Source organism: Echeneis naucrates, chromosome 13 (assembly GCF_900963305.1).
Source record: "Echeneis naucrates chromosome 13, fEcheNa1.1, whole genome shotgun sequence".
Taxonomy (NCBI): Eukaryota; Metazoa; Chordata; class Actinopteri; order Carangiformes; family Echeneidae; genus Echeneis; species Echeneis naucrates.
In genome coordinates, this window is record NC_042523.1 from 10,367,615 (window position 1) to 10,383,032 (window position 15,418).

Sequence of the window (15,418 nt, forward strand, 5' to 3'; positions counted from 1 at the left end):
TTCTTTGGAAATGTCACATGGACTAAATTGAGTGTTGGAAGATCACACTTTGAGTTTATTTATTTGAGTTTAATACTTGCCCAGCATTATCAGACACTTTGATTTTCCTACCTCACAGACACTTTTATTTTCACGAGGAAAGCATAGCCATATTTTCCTTTTTTCCCAGTGCACATTTGAAACAGATGCACATCAAGACCAACTCATGAACAGTGTTCTATCACAGAGTTTTTACATCTCAGAAGTACAAGACAGTGAATCAAGGACTAAGTGAGTGAGTTTTATATAGCTTGTGTCCTCTTGTCTATTTAGACTTTGATTAGTTTGGAACCAGCTGCGCAATGAAATAAGTATCACTAATTTGAGTGACATAGATTATGTGCAAGTGCTGATTAACATAAAAGGAATAATTCAACATTTTGGAAAACTTGATATCTTTCTGGCAATGTGTTAGATGTGAAGCTCAATATGCAAATGTTCAAAAGTAAAAAATTCCTGCCAGCCACATTCAGGACCTGTGTAGCTCACTTGTGCTTGCAATGCTTGAAATGCACTCCTAAAGAAATCTTATGATAGTTTGCAGTTATATTCTAGGTGGTTCCACTCATTTAATAAAGAGCCCATACTATAATAAAAACAGTAATAACAAATACAATGGTGGGATTGAAGTATTCTTTGAAATGACAATATGTATTTTAAAAATGTACTTATTCAAACCCCAAACACAACACAAACCAGTTGTAAGCTTGTGCCAGTCACAAGCCTGGATTAATGGGGAGGGTTGCGACAGGAAGGGTATCCGGTGTAAAAACTGTGGCCAAATCAATTTTGAAAGTCACAGAGCTGACTTGCTGTGGTGACCCCAAACAGGGATAAGAGAAAATTTATAAATAAAAAAATTTAACTGCTCAGATTTGCAGATGTAGATGAATTAAATCAAATAATCAACATAATTAATTCAACATACACTCTACATGTAAATCACGTGTCATTAATTAAATGATCATTTTAGTCCAATAATAATAATATGTACTATATGCGTGTATTTAGGCTTTTGAGTATTTCCCTACCTTTGGATCAATACAAACTGAATTAACACACTACAATAAATTAGCGTAGTGGCACATGTGCTGATGGTGCTCGTACAGTATTTAAGGTGCAGTCATTTTGTTCTTGTCCAGATTGTAAGTTTCCATGTTGAGACCTATTTCACATTCTGCCTCATCATACGAACAGCATTTCTAAGAGCTTAATGGCAGCGTGCTCAGTCAAAACGCCTTTCCAGATAGTACTTACCACATTGAAGAAACACCTTTTATGTACTTTTTACATTTAGGTTTAATCTGCCTTTGATGTCTTATTGCATTTCCTTAATATCCTTTTTGAGGGATTTCTGGAACAATTTTGGTAAAAACACTTCCTTGGAAAGAGCTGTAATTGTAGGCTAATGTATGCATTTTGCAGATGCCGTTGTTTGTATATTTTCACATAACTGCACACACTTTGGGCAGCACGGTGGCATAGTGGTTGGCTCTGTCCACAAAAAGAAGTTTGCATGTCCCTGTGCCTGTGTGGGTTTCCTCCCACCATCCAAAGACATCATGTTTAGTTTAATTGGTGGCTCTAAATTGTCCGTAGGTCTGAGTGTGAGTGAACCCTGTCCTCACCCAATGTGAGCCAATCCCAGCTCACATAGGGTGATAAATAAATGAATGAATGCGCACACCTCTGAATATATAGTTCACGTCTCCTTTCAGTTTGTGAGGTTATTGCTAAACAAGCTTATGATCTTTTTTTCAGGAAAAAACTGCCGATCAAACAAAATTAATTCATGTGAATTTTACTCTTGTTTTCCACCCATTTGCTGGCTCTTATTTAAGCTGAAGTGGCATACAGTACAGAAAAAGAAAAGGGAGAGGAGGAAGAATGAGAAAATCCTCCTCCTCAGCCTCCTCCCCCTCTTCTTTATGAAAGGCGAGAGCGGTGGGGAAAGAAGGCAGGAGGAATGAGGGAGAGGGGGGGAGGGTAAACACACCCAGACAGAGCCATGTCTGACATCCATGCTTACTGAAAGAAGGAAAGACTGATACAAAGCCAGGGCGATCAAGCAGAAGAGAAAGAAGGAAGGAGGCAGGGAGGGAGGGCGGAGGCAGAAAATGCAAAAAGACCGGCAGAGAAAAAAGGGTAAAAGATGCACAAGGGCTGCATCAGTTCTTGTCTGCACGGAACAAAAAACATTGTGTTCGTGAATGGGAGCTGGTGAGCTCAACCACAAGGCGACCTCAGCCGCTGATGTTGCTGAGCCTCATTCCTCTCTGTCTCTCTCTTTCTGCCTCTGCCAGCTAGGACTGAGCCTTGGTATGATTCAGGGGAAGAACTAATGTGTAGGATTTGGAGCTTTATGTTTTTAGGAGTATGCTGCTGCAGACGATTTGAATGTGCTGTTGTGTCTGATTGAACACAGTGTGCGACGTGGAGACTCCTCCGGTTGCTGCGTTCAGGGCTGCTCCCCTCCCAGCTGCCTCCGGCTGTTTTTGGGCTATGGTCCTAACTGAGAAGCAGGGCATCACCCAGATGCGGCGGTCCAACTGTCTGGGAGGTTAAGTCTGTAAACCCCACCATGGGAGCCAAACAGATGAAATGGTAAGGGCGTTTTTTTAAGTAACGCTATACAGGCTGTTGTTTTGTCTACAGTCCATGAGTGCATGAGTAGAGGTGGATGTCCAACACCCAAGGCCTAAATTTATGAGTACACATCATCTTCATCGCTTTTAACAGCACAGCATCCATGTATCTCAGTCAGTGTTAGAAACATATTTCACCATGACAGCAGACCTGATGCCCAGACTGTGCAGGTTATTGTTCAGTGTTCACAGTGCAGTAGGTGTGGGTGTGTCCCTCTCTGTGTCTGTGTGAGCTGACCTGCTATTGCCTAGCAACCACAGTCCAACTTCCATTCCCAGCTCTTTTTAATTTCATTTTTCGGATATTTGAACAACAAATACAGGATGATTTTTTTTTTTTTTTGGTTGTTTTCTTCTGAAGTTAGATAGGGTTTTCTTTTGGCCTGTGAACATTTTCTAAGCCGCCATCTTTTCCTAGATTTGTATTCACCACCAAGTCTCTGCATATTGAGCTTCTCTTTCAGGATAAACTTCAAAATTAAAGTCCTCTGACTGTTAATGCAAGCTTTCCATGCTGCTCACCCATGGTGAATAAGTGCCCAGACACTGAGTGAATGTCAATACAATAATGCAAAAATCCTTAATAACATGCATAAGATAACGTACATACAGAATGATCAGTGTATAGCTGGTTGAAGTCAAACTGAATTACCATTCTGTGTGTTTTTATTGTGGGGTCCATAATAAAAAAAAATATTTGTAAAACAGGACAAAAAATAAAAATCACTTACACCTGCAAATATTTTTCAAATATTTTTCACAAGGTATTGAACCACTTTGTCAAAATCTGTCCACCTGTGAATCATCAGCGTTCTTTCCTTAGACTGCTAACCAACATTTGATATTTGAAATCTCTCAGCTAGTTACCTAACTAGACCCTAACACCATAAAGGTTGTGGAGTATTGTTTTCAGGTTTTATCTTGATCAGAAATGTAACAGGTAACTTAAATATAATTTACCTCTAAAATTAAATATAAAGTAAATATAAAGTATCACAAAATGGGAATACACAAAAGTATCTCAAATTGACCTTAACTGTATTAGCTGTTCAAGTAAATGTATGTTGTAACTTTCCACTGCTGCTGATTAAATAACATTAATCTTTTGCACTGAAGCTTATCTCATGGTAATGCCAGTGTTTAATCTTTGGCTTAGCTCATATGTTCCACATCTATCTGTATGTGTTCCTTTTGATGTAGCAGATCAGCAGCTAGCATCTAAAATAAATTGGTTAGAATTTACTCAACTCTGCCCTGAAACAATGATCGTGGCTATCTTAATTATGTCATCATCTACAATGACAAGATTGATGGGAGGCAGCATCATTGATCCCCCTTGTAGAAAGCACTCAGAGATAATCACAGCAACATCTGATAGGATGCTCAGTTAGATTTTTTTATTTTTTTTTTTACTTGACTTGCTACTGCAACATTTTCTGAGTAGCCGAGAAGATATTTCGGCTGATGTTGTTTGCTGATTGTATCCTAAAATTGTCACATGACTCAACTCTAAAGTTCAAACTTGTATTTCATGGCAGCAACAAGACAACCATTCAAGCCTGTCTGTTGGTTTCTCATTTGGATCCACACCAAAATATCTGACTAATTTTTGGACAAGTAGGCATGAAAGTTGGTGTCCAGCAGATAATCAGTCCATATAATTTTGGCCGTCTCCTGACCTTTTTTCTGTCGTGTTATATCAAAGTGAGATTTGTGGGTCTTTAGTGAATTTGTGTCAACAACTATTGCAGTGATTATCATTAAACATTCATAGCCCCCAGCCTTCAGCTGAACTGTAACATCAGGTCAAATTTTTTGATTTGTCCTGTGGTTTTGTTCGTAACTACATTGCTTCAACACATTCCAGACACCCTCAGTTGCACCATAGAATTAACAATTGAAATATCAAATCAAATCAAATTTTATTCATATAGCACCAAAGGCAGGTCCATAACACAATCGAATAATTTAAAGGAACCCAACAAATCCCTCCATGAGCGAGCACTTGGCAACAGTGTGAGGATAAGCTTGCTTTAAGAGGCAGAGACCTCGGACTGAACCAGACCCAGGGTGGGCGGCCATCTGCTCTGAGCAGTTGGGTTGAGAGAGGGAGACAGAGAGAAGGTGAGTGAGAGAGAATTTACCTCTTTTCAACAGGGTCCTCACACACACAATAAACTAAAACTATAAAAAACACACTAGTAAGTCATGTACAGACCACAATATAATGCAGGTGACACAAAATAATTAGGGCAAAATATAAACAAAAGCACTCACAAGGGCTCTCCTGCAGGTAATACAATGTCCAAGTACTGAAAAAGGAAGGTTAATAAAACAACATGTAGAGGGGGTACAGTTGAGGTAAACAAAAGTGAAAGTAGAAGATGAATAGAACTGAATGAGTTTGACAGGTTGCTCCAGTTTCATTGCACTTTGAATTGAAAAACAATACTTCCAAATGAGTCATAAATGGCACAGTAAAGAAAAGGTGTTGACTATGTGACTTAATGGAAGGAAATGCTGTTATGATTATAAAGAACAGTCAAAGCTCATGCGTCTGATAACAAAAAGCAACCAGCGAAAATCTCCCGAAGAGATTAGTGGCAGCCAACTGTGACAGTGAGCTTTGGGAGACAGACACGTCAAGACAAATGTAACTATAAACTACTGTTAAAGGATGAAGGTGTGCTTCAGAGGAATAACTATAACTATATTATCATGAGTTTGTGTGTGTTTGCCGTTTGTTTTTGAATTAGTTTCAAATTTAGAACCAGTCAGGCTAACAGACATATTATATTCTCTTTCCTAAGCAGACATACATTGGTAGATTTAATAGCCAACTTAAGTTAGTGTTAACTTGCATAGGTTAGATTGATTACATTCAAGAAAGATGGTGACTGTTTGGTGACTTTTAAGCAGTTCATTTGTTGAAATTAGCATTTATCTCTAAATTATTTCTAAATACAGGCTCTCCGTTTCGCTATTGTAGACTCAGTCTGAACACAGAACTTTATGATAAATAGGTCCTAGGAATATGTACATATTTATTCCATGCAGAGGTAATGAAGACTCAGATATGACTGATAATTTGTTGGTAGTGATATTAACCAGTGCTCAGTAAGGTCATTAGCAAAGCAGAAAATCTCTGCAACTGCAATCCAGATCTGTCGGCATACATACACTATGAAAAGAACATGTTTGACCGTTCAAATGCAATCCCTCGGGTCATTCACTGGTTTCCCAAAACAGTGTTGTCCCACAGCTCAGTCCAATTTTACTTATTTTTGTGTGTCTTTTTAAAAAAAAAAAAAATCGGGGTTTTTTGCCTCAGGACCAGGGTGATGAATTATGGTTGTTTAGACCTGTTTCTAGAGACACACGCTTGTTTTCCCACACAGACATAAAGGGAAAAAGACAGACTCCACTATTAAAGGATCATGCACAATCCCACAGGTCACAGATCACAGTGGCTCTATCCTATTTCTACAAACATTGCAGAATGAAGATGACAGTCAGCCTTAACCTGAAGCTACTAGCGTTTCTTTCAGAAAACACAAAACATATATTCATACAAGCTGCAAGAAACCCAGTCCTTCATAAACCATGCAAACATGTTTTCAAATTGGGGCCAAAGGGGGAGTAAACTATGTAAAGAATTTCCTGTGGGACGTATTCCTGCTCCCATTGTGTATTTTTCTGAACAGGTTTTAATGCTAGTAAGGTGTTTCTGACCGATTTTATTTTTTGGTACTGGTATATATATTTTTGCATTGTTATGGTGTTCAAAATCAGATTTTTAAGATTAAGCCCAGATGCATTGAATAAATTTTTAGGCTGCATTGGGAGTTCTTAAATTGTACATCTCAATTTTATGTAGTCAGGTTTATTTATTGCTGTTAATTTGGCAGGAGATGCAAACACACTGATTCCTGCCTGTGACCACCATCTGTTTCAGTCTCAGCTCAGCCAGCCCTGCTCACTCCCCCAAAGAGGAGTATGTTATCACCCAGTACACTGACACCCCTAAAGAGGAAGCAGTCCATAATCAGTCTGAGGACCATGGGGAACCTCAGGATGACAAATCTGAGCTGACAGAAAAAAAATCTGTCACAGGTTGGTTGGGTGCGCATCAGCTCTTGTTGGCCAAAATATGATGCAGTGAATCCAAACGTAAAAAAAGCTCTTCCGCTTCACTCCCCTCCTTGTTCATCTCTTTTTCTCAGAGGAAGTGTCCCTCTGTGGATTGTGTCCCTCCCTCGGGCATGATGGACAGGAGGAGGAGAAATCCTGGGAGGAGCAGCTGGACGCCCACCAGGAGCAGCTGGAGAAAGAGATGCAGGAGGCCAGGAGGATGGTCTTCCGCCTACAGGTAAGTTCCTGATGACAGCACACAAGAAAAACAAATAGCACCGCTGCAGTGAACACACTGACAGAAGGCTCAAAGACCACAGATGCATCACATGAAGCAGCAACTGAAACTTAGCAGATTTTAGCCAAATCCCCAGTTGTGATTTTTTTTTTTTTCCATTTACTCAAACTGATGACAGAACAAAACAATCAAGGATGCCAGCAATATTCATAATTGATATCTAATTCTCTGATTGTTTATGTTGAAACATTTGACAAAGGGAGCAGGCTTTAGCCTGACCATTGGACATTCCACCAGAAAATCAATACAAAGGTTAGTTTGCATAAACTTGTCCACTGACAAGTTTCTTCAGAAGTATCTTGTGACAGTCAATGATTAAGTAACTACTTGTCACTCAATTGATATCTAATATTTAGTATACTACTTACAAAGTATAAATGCAATATACAAAAATAAAATATAGGTAAAATTAAATCTTTTTCAAAAATGTTCTGTTAATTTCTCAGTTATTGTTGTTGTGTTTTTTTTTGTTTTTTTTTTTAAGTTTCATGCTCATTCCACACTCTGATTCATATGGAGAATATGGAGATCAAAGCAGCTGGTGATGCAGTCTTCAATGCATAACAAATAAAAACACCCTAGAAACACAAATCGCAAAAATATGAAACAGTGGAACAATCTAATGATGTGTGAGGGCAAAATGTTTGAGCCTTTTCTACTGACAGATAGAGGTCAAACTTCAAATGTAGACAGTGTGATGGTTATTCATATTCTTCCCCAGTGTATTCATACAGATAAGTAACATGTAGTGTGTACAGAACAAACAACTCTGCCTTTAAAAATATAACATTTATTAACACACTGAGGCAAAGAATAGATGTGTAAGGTGACTTTTACTGAAATACACTGTCCTGCCAACTGCTCACATAGCACTGTCATGTTTAAACTGAATTCAATCATTGTGCTATGCTTGGTACACCTGTCTCTATGATTGTTTTTACAGGATCCAATTTATCTAGAAACAGTATTCGCTGAGTGTACAAATTTCATTCTGAGTGTGTTACCTGGTCCAAGACCTCTGTGTCACTATCCACATCTGAGATTTCTCCAGTGATTCCACACTAGATTAGACTTTTTTCTGACCTTCAAGTATTTATTTGGACTCATGGAGCTGTGCAAGAAAATGGGCCTGAATAAAATGCGGGTTTCTTGCAGTACAAGAAAGAAGACATTTATACTCTAAGAATACTAAAAGCCGGTGCTTTTTTGAGCTAATACACTTCAATTTTCAATGTGAGATATTTAAAAGTGTTTAACATTAATTTAACAGACTTTAAAAGAGCTCTGAACGTGAGTGTGTATGATGATCTGAATGACTGAGTTGGTTTTGGTGATGGGATGAAGTCAGCAAAGCTTTCAGTTTACTTCAGTTTGATTTACCTCATCGAATACATTGGCTTGATCACCTGAAATGGGGAACTAGTTGAGCAATCAAGTACAATGACAAACGCAAATACAAAATGCAGAAAGATAAAGGCTTCCTTTGTTCTCAGGCTTTGCTCCTCAATGGCTCCCTCCCTGAAGAGGACCAGGATGGATCTGTGAGCTTCGGAGATAGCCGGGCGAACACTGAACAGCAGCTGGTACAGTGCCCTCTCTCTGCTAACTCAAGAAAACAACACTTGCTCGCCACTCTGTGTGAAGTGTCAGTGTCAGCCCTTCTGTTGTGATGAGGTTTGCAGGAACCCCTCCTCTTGAGTGTGGATACCGTAGAGCACAAATGAATCTCTCTAAACTGCTAGCCTGCTGTCATGCAGGCGCTTTGCTTCCTCATACAATGTGACAATTTTCCATTCTCTAATTACACTGCTCACGCCCTCTCCTTTTCAAGGTTTTAATCCGCAGTCGTCTGGACCAAAGCATGGAGGAAGCCCTTGATCTCAAGGTACTGAACGTAAATGTAATTAGGTTTAGTATAGAAGAGCTGTCGTCCAGGCAGTAGGTCCCTCTTTCTAATGTCTCTGTTCAATTGTGTGGCTTTTTAGAGGGAACTCCTGAGACACAAACAGGAGGCGCGACATATTCAGGCCATCAAGGTAAACTGCTTACTCTTATTTTGTCCTTTGTATGTGTACTTAAATGGATTATAGGATTTAATTCAATATTATCCCCAAATTGATGATTCTTCAGGTTCTACCAAACACACATACATCTTTTGTTTCTTTATAATGATAATCATATTTAGAGTGGGGTGTATGCTTTTGACAGATGCATACAGTGTATCTGTATTCAGGTCTTCTGCACACATTTCTTTGATCTCACTTGCTTCCTCATTAGGATGCTCTGCAGCAGCGCTTGGCTGTGCAGGAGGATGCTGTGCTGCAGCTAAAGCAGGAACTACTGAGATGCAACATGGCCAAAGATCAGCTGGAAGGAGAAAATGTAAGAGTGGTGATGATTTCCATTTTCCACGATAGAAATATTTGCCCTATACTTGCATGATATAGCCTTGATATGGCCTCACATCAGTGTATCTGTTTGCAGGCAGAACTCAAACACAAATTAAGTGAACAGAACAAATTACTCAGTGAATATGAGGTATCGTCTTTGCTTATTAAAATTAATGTATTCCCGCAATACAAATATGCATACAGAATAATTTCATCCAGCTTTCTTACTACAATGCAGCAGCTCATGAGGAAGGATAGGATTCTGCAGCAGCAGCAGCAGCAGCAGCAAAAACATGATGGAGCTCAGCATAAAGCACATGAAGTCAGCCTTGCAAGGGTAAGGACTACAACATGTTTCATATGTTTTCACTACATGTGTTGGAAAGTACATATCATGAACAAAATAAATCAAGTCAGATCATTTCCAGTAGTATAGAACTAAGTAAAGGCAATTTAAATAAAAGTACAGTCTAAGGAAAAACCTCTCATAACTGCCCCACTAGAAAACTACTTGCTCCTCAACCTGTCAGCACTTTTGCACGGAAAGATACATCTTATTGATTAAAAACATTTGTTAACTTTGTTAGATATCGTTTTCACCAAAAGATTCCAATGGAGAAAATGCACCTAAGCTTTAGTCAAGTAAAAATGTTGTCAAGGACGATACCTTTAAACCTTTTGGCAAGTGCTTCATTGATTAAGAGCACGATAATGGCTGTACTCAAACAGGTTGAAGAAATCAAACTTTATTTTATAATGAGTACATTTTTGTGTGTCTGTTAGCAGCTTAATGGATAAAGCTGCTGGTTTTCCAAGTTTCTATTTTCTTTGTATGCTTAGATTTGTAAAAATATTTATTTCTTTTATTTGTTGAGAAATTTCTGACCTAACTGGGTGCAGTAGTCTTCATGCAGAGAGTAAGGTTTACTCTTGTTGTCCTCTCCAATAGTAAAAAGTAATGCCTATTTTCAACTGCAGATTAATATGCATTTGGTGATTTAGTGCTGCGAAAGAAACATACAAACAAGTGCAATGGTGAGGAATGAGCTTTATGAGGATTTGGATGCAGGCAAAGTAAATATAGTGTCACCATCCATATTTTTGTTTGTGTTTTCACATATTTTTTCAGTCATTCAGGATTGAGAGTGGTGGTTACAGTAACTCGGTGGCTTCAACATCTCCTCCAGCATTCCAACACAATGCACCGGTACATATCCTTTATTTCAAACTACAATAAACTCTTTACTGTTTTCATTTTGATCCTATTGTATTGAAGCAAATTTCCAACAGACAGAGAAAAAATCTGATTATTGATCAAACAAATTGTATTATAATGAGTCAAATGCAAAAACTATATTATTAAAGTTAGGAAATACCAGGTCAAATTCATGACATAACAAATCAGAATAAAAAAACTTACAATTATTAGCAACATAATCTAAATAGTGAGATAAATTCAAATCATGATACCTTGGCTATGATATTATGAGATAATAAGTTCAGAGTTTGACTTATAAAGACAAAAATGTTCCTTTTCTAGACCAAAATAGTTTTGCATGTATAGAATGGTCTGACTGAGAGTTTGCCACAGGGGGAAGAGCTGCAGCTGGTCAGGGAGGCACTGCGTAGTTTGAGGGACAGTTTTTCTGGCCATGATCCCCAACATCACAGCCTGGACACTCTGGAGCAGGGTGTGTCCAGTCTCATGGACCGATTACATTCTTTGGACACACAGCGGAGGCAGGACAGAGGGGTAAACACTTCTCACACACACATACATATACACATTGTTTTAGACAGCTTAAAGATCACCTGATGAATGATCAGTCAACAACAGAATACAACTGACAGTTTATCATGAGTAATTGGTTCTACCTCCAGGAGGAATTTAAATCACCAGGACGCAGAGCCAACTCAACAGACCGTGACTCCTGGCCGCCAAGCTCAAGTGAGACAAACAAAATTCCTCTTTAGGATTTGTCACTCTCTGTAACATCTCAACTCTGGCCAGGCCGTTCAGCTATACTGCTATGTGCCGAGCAAGCATTATGGTCTGTGAGGCTGGGGCCATTTTAGCCTGTGATTGTGAATGTTTGGTGTTTTTCTAATTATCTCTAGAAATGGCACACTCACACAGCAGCCCAGGATTGGACACTGCCGTCTCCACAAAAGTGCTCTACTTTACTGATCGCTCGCTCACTCCGTTCCTGATTAACATCCCAAAACGGTGAAATTAAACACACCTCACGGTATTGTGGGTTAAAATTACAGTTACTGCTTGTTCTGGAGTTCATATGAAAATGTTTGGGTCACAGCTGGATTTTTGCATGGCCATAGCTATATATAAATACTTCATTTGGAGTGATGGTTAAATGTTTGTAGCAGAAAGGGTTGGACAGTGGCTGACAGTCTGTGCTTTCTTACAGGCTCGGTGAGGTGACACTGCGAGACTTCAAGGCAGCTGTAGACAGACAAGGCAACTTCAGATACCACTTCAAGGCCCTTGACCCAGAGTTTGGCACAGTCAAAGAGGAGGTTAGCATGGGAGTTTACAATAATTATAACCTTGTTCTCTAGTCACATCAGCGTCTACAGGCTAATATAAACTGCCATTTAAAGAGAGATATTTATTAATTACTGCTGTGCCTGCTCTGACTTCCAAACTCTATGGGCTGACAGAAAGTCATTCCAGAAATTTGCTAACACTGAGTAATCATTTTCAGTAGATGTGAATCTTTCTTCGATATGTGAATGTTGGTATTGGCTTTGCAGGTATTCCAGGATGGAGCAGTTGTGCCTGGCTGGGAGGGAAAGATTGTTGCGTGGGTGGAGGAGGACCATGGAGAGAGGAGGTAGAGCCTAAAAACAAAGATCAGCACGACAAACCTCAGTTGTTTCCACTGGAGCAGGATCTCACATAAAAATACTTGGGATGCCCTAAGAGTAGTTATAATACATGTAATTGGGACCAATGAATCTAACACGGTGTGTATAAAACAATGCTTTAAAAGTGAATGTTTCATATGAACAATTTGACTTGAATATGACATTTGTGTACAACTTTTTTTTTTTTTTTTTTTTTTTTTAAAGAACAGATACTAACCATTGTTTGCAGCTATAAAACTATAAAATAAGAATGTGGACCTACAAATTCATGGCCAGTAATGTGATTTGACACTTTGATTTATAAATAAAGTTCATGTGATTTACAATAAATATTTGATACACTCACAAAAAGCTGTAATCGGTACATAGTATGCATCTCTTTTGATTGAAGTGGTGACTGACATTTTTCACATGTTCCAGATTGCCAAATAGTGATGTTGTTGTTCTCCATCAATTCTGATGTTTTAATAAACATGAATTATTGCATGGATAATTTTGTCGTCAATTATCCCCTTGGGGTCAGGTAATGACACTGTACACCAGCTCCCACCCATTAAACAACTCTACTCATGCACCCACACATCAATAAACAAACCCCACAGATTTTCATTAAAGTCAATTAATGTTTTTTGGGTTAAGAATTTAATTTGCTGTTGCAGATCAACCCACACACTGACATGTTGTTTCAGAAAAACATTTTGTTTTTGGGAGGGGGAACAACTTACAGGTCAACTGTTTATTGTTCATCTTGGGTTTTCAATAGTATAATGTGTTTCCAATGATTTTCAAATTGCAGAAAAGACATTTAGTTTTTTTTTGGTTATTTTGTTGAAGCTCCTAGTTTCACATTTATCATCAGGCCATTCCCAACAGGACTGATCACCTCTGTGGGTTTTAACAAATGATCAAAAAACATCTACTTTCAATGTGAGTCTTCGTTTCTTCTTGTTAAAGACAGCAGATGCAGTGTCTTCTTTCACAGGTTTTGGAAACTCCACAAGCAAAAAGTAAATATCCTCCACTTCCAGTAAGACATCATCCTACAGATGTAAACACATTTACACATGTAAGCACATTGTATGGCCCACAACAGCAGGAATAGGTCAGTTATGTATTTTTAATGACATCCATGTATGCACTGACACAAACTGGCTTCTAAAGTGGTTCATTATAACTGTTTTAGGGAGTGTGTAACTGCTAACCTTGGAGATTCTCAGCTGGCACTCTGACATCAAGCAAACCTTTGGCAGCTCCACTGTCAGCTCCACACTGTGAGGAACTCCTGCTGCATCAATTTTCACCTGAAGTTGATACTCTGGCTTCATAGGCTGTGCAAGAGTGGTGGAGATGACCTGGATCAAATCCTTTTTGTGCTCTGCGGGTCTCGGGATAATTTGAGCTTCCAGCTCAACATCATGTTTCTTTGAACGTAGAGAGGAAATCTGCTGCAGGAGAGCAGCTGGGGTTTGACTGGCTGTAAAAATCGAGTGCTACAAATTATTACAAACTGAGGTAGCAGGTGAAAGGCGATACACCTGGAAGAGCAAATTGAAACTGGTGCTAACATAAAAGGTTTGTAGCAGCTTATTGGGATATTAAACTCATTGATCTACCTGTATTTGGTTGTTTGGGGGTCTTGGACCACTTCTGAAACCCAAGGCGGCGGTGAAAATCATCTGGACTACTTCTTGGGCTACTGCTGATGACAGTGTACGCCTGAGATAACCTCAGCCCAAGATGCTGCTGTGCAAAGCTCAGGGTTAGCATATAGATGTCGGTCTTTTCTTTCTTCCTTTCCTCTAGCACTGCAGGGTTTAATGCTACATCCAACACACTGAACAAATCTAGAGAGGGAAACATCCAATTTATTAGTTACTTTTCCAGAGGCCAAGATGTCATGTACCACGAACATCAATTCTTTTACCTTGATCTTCACTTGTGCATGTTTCCAGTTCTCCTGGATATATGGGTAAAGGTTTGCTGGGATCCTTCGGTGCAGGCACACATTTCCAGCTGCATATGTTGATATACAGCAACCCTTTGTTTTGCTCCTGTTGAGAGCACAGATGTACTGTTTGTAAATTACTGTCAAAACACACCCTCTCTCTGACCTGGTCACCAGTGTGACAGCTTTATTGAGTGTAGTAAAAGTCATATGTTGTAGATTAAGGTGGAGTAGAAGTGACAACAAATGGTATGTGAACTGACAGTAAACTGTACAGCGACAGCTATCCAATCCTTGATTGAAGTAAAGGTTTAAGTAAATACACAGATTATCGCTTTTCAAAACCAAGTATTTTACAGGTTTCTCAGCCTCCTCGGATGAAAGTGAATGTCTTTGGGTGTTTTCAAATGGTGCTCTGATGGGTCTATTGACTGTAGACCAAACAAAATAAGATGAAAAATTAAGACGGACTTGTGGTCCTATAACTAAGCCATAATTGCCTGCATCTGACTTTGTATGTGTGTCGTAGACTTTTAAAATGTATTGTTTGTGACCACATGTGGACGCTTTCAAAATGAACTGTGTAAAAACAGCGGAAACGGACCGCCGGCTCTCACCATTTAGCCGACACTGACACTTCCGGTCCCAATTAACGAGACACACCTGTGCTGGCCTGTCGCGGGATTTCACTCACCTGAGGCAGACTTCACCGGATAGTCACCGGATAGTCCGATAGTCACTTACCAGCGTGTCTGTACGCAGGCAGGAGTGGAGCTGAGGCGGGGACATGACTTCAGCTTGTCCCTCCATCTGTTTTCGGATGAAGCTGCTGTAAGCTTCGGGGTCATTTTCAGACAGGTCGTCCAGCATGGACCAGATCTGGTTGACCTGCTGCAAAACTTCCTGCGTCCCGCAACGGGAGGACATTTTCAAGGTGAATGTCCTCTCTCTTCGGAGTTAGCAAACTTTTATATTAATTAGCCGCTAGTTAGGTCAGTAAGGTTTGTGATAAGAAAAGCGGACGACCTTAATATTATTTCTTTGTTGAGAATGCAAACGGAGCAGCACCAACACGAACACACAC

The 15,418-nt window shown here is 39.4% G+C and overlaps 2 protein-coding genes across 2 annotated transcripts; one reads left to right on the forward strand and one right to left on the reverse strand.

Annotated features, from left to right (window-relative positions):
• Positions 1 to 2,119: 2,119 nt before the first annotated feature.
• On the forward strand, positions 2,120 to 12,872 carry dixdc1a (DIX domain containing 1a). Its single transcript, XM_029516726.1, has 16 exons — positions 2,120 to 2,358; positions 2,465 to 2,643; positions 6,640 to 6,797; positions 6,908 to 7,053; positions 8,607 to 8,696; positions 8,945 to 8,998; positions 9,099 to 9,149; positions 9,391 to 9,495; positions 9,598 to 9,651; positions 9,742 to 9,840; positions 10,633 to 10,710; positions 11,095 to 11,256; positions 11,385 to 11,451; positions 11,622 to 11,730; positions 11,930 to 12,038; positions 12,276 to 12,872. Exons 2-16 carry the CDS (start codon positions 2,621 to 2,623, stop codon positions 12,357 to 12,359), a joined length of 1,389 nt encoding a protein of 462 aa, XP_029372586.1. The 5' UTR covers positions 2,120 to 2,358; positions 2,465 to 2,620; the 3' UTR covers positions 12,360 to 12,872.
• A 287-nt stretch (positions 12,873 to 13,159) lies between these two features.
• On the reverse strand, positions 13,160 to 15,403 carry pih1d2 (PIH1 domain containing 2). Its single transcript, XM_029516727.1, has 5 exons — positions 15,079 to 15,403; positions 14,314 to 14,440; positions 14,003 to 14,233; positions 13,592 to 13,863; positions 13,160 to 13,429 (listed from the first exon to the last, which is right to left on the reverse strand). Exons 1-5 carry the CDS (start codon positions 15,259 to 15,261, stop codon positions 13,295 to 13,297), a joined length of 948 nt encoding a protein of 315 aa, XP_029372587.1. The 5' UTR covers positions 15,262 to 15,403; the 3' UTR covers positions 13,160 to 13,294.
• Positions 15,404 to 15,418: the final 15 nt, after the last annotated feature.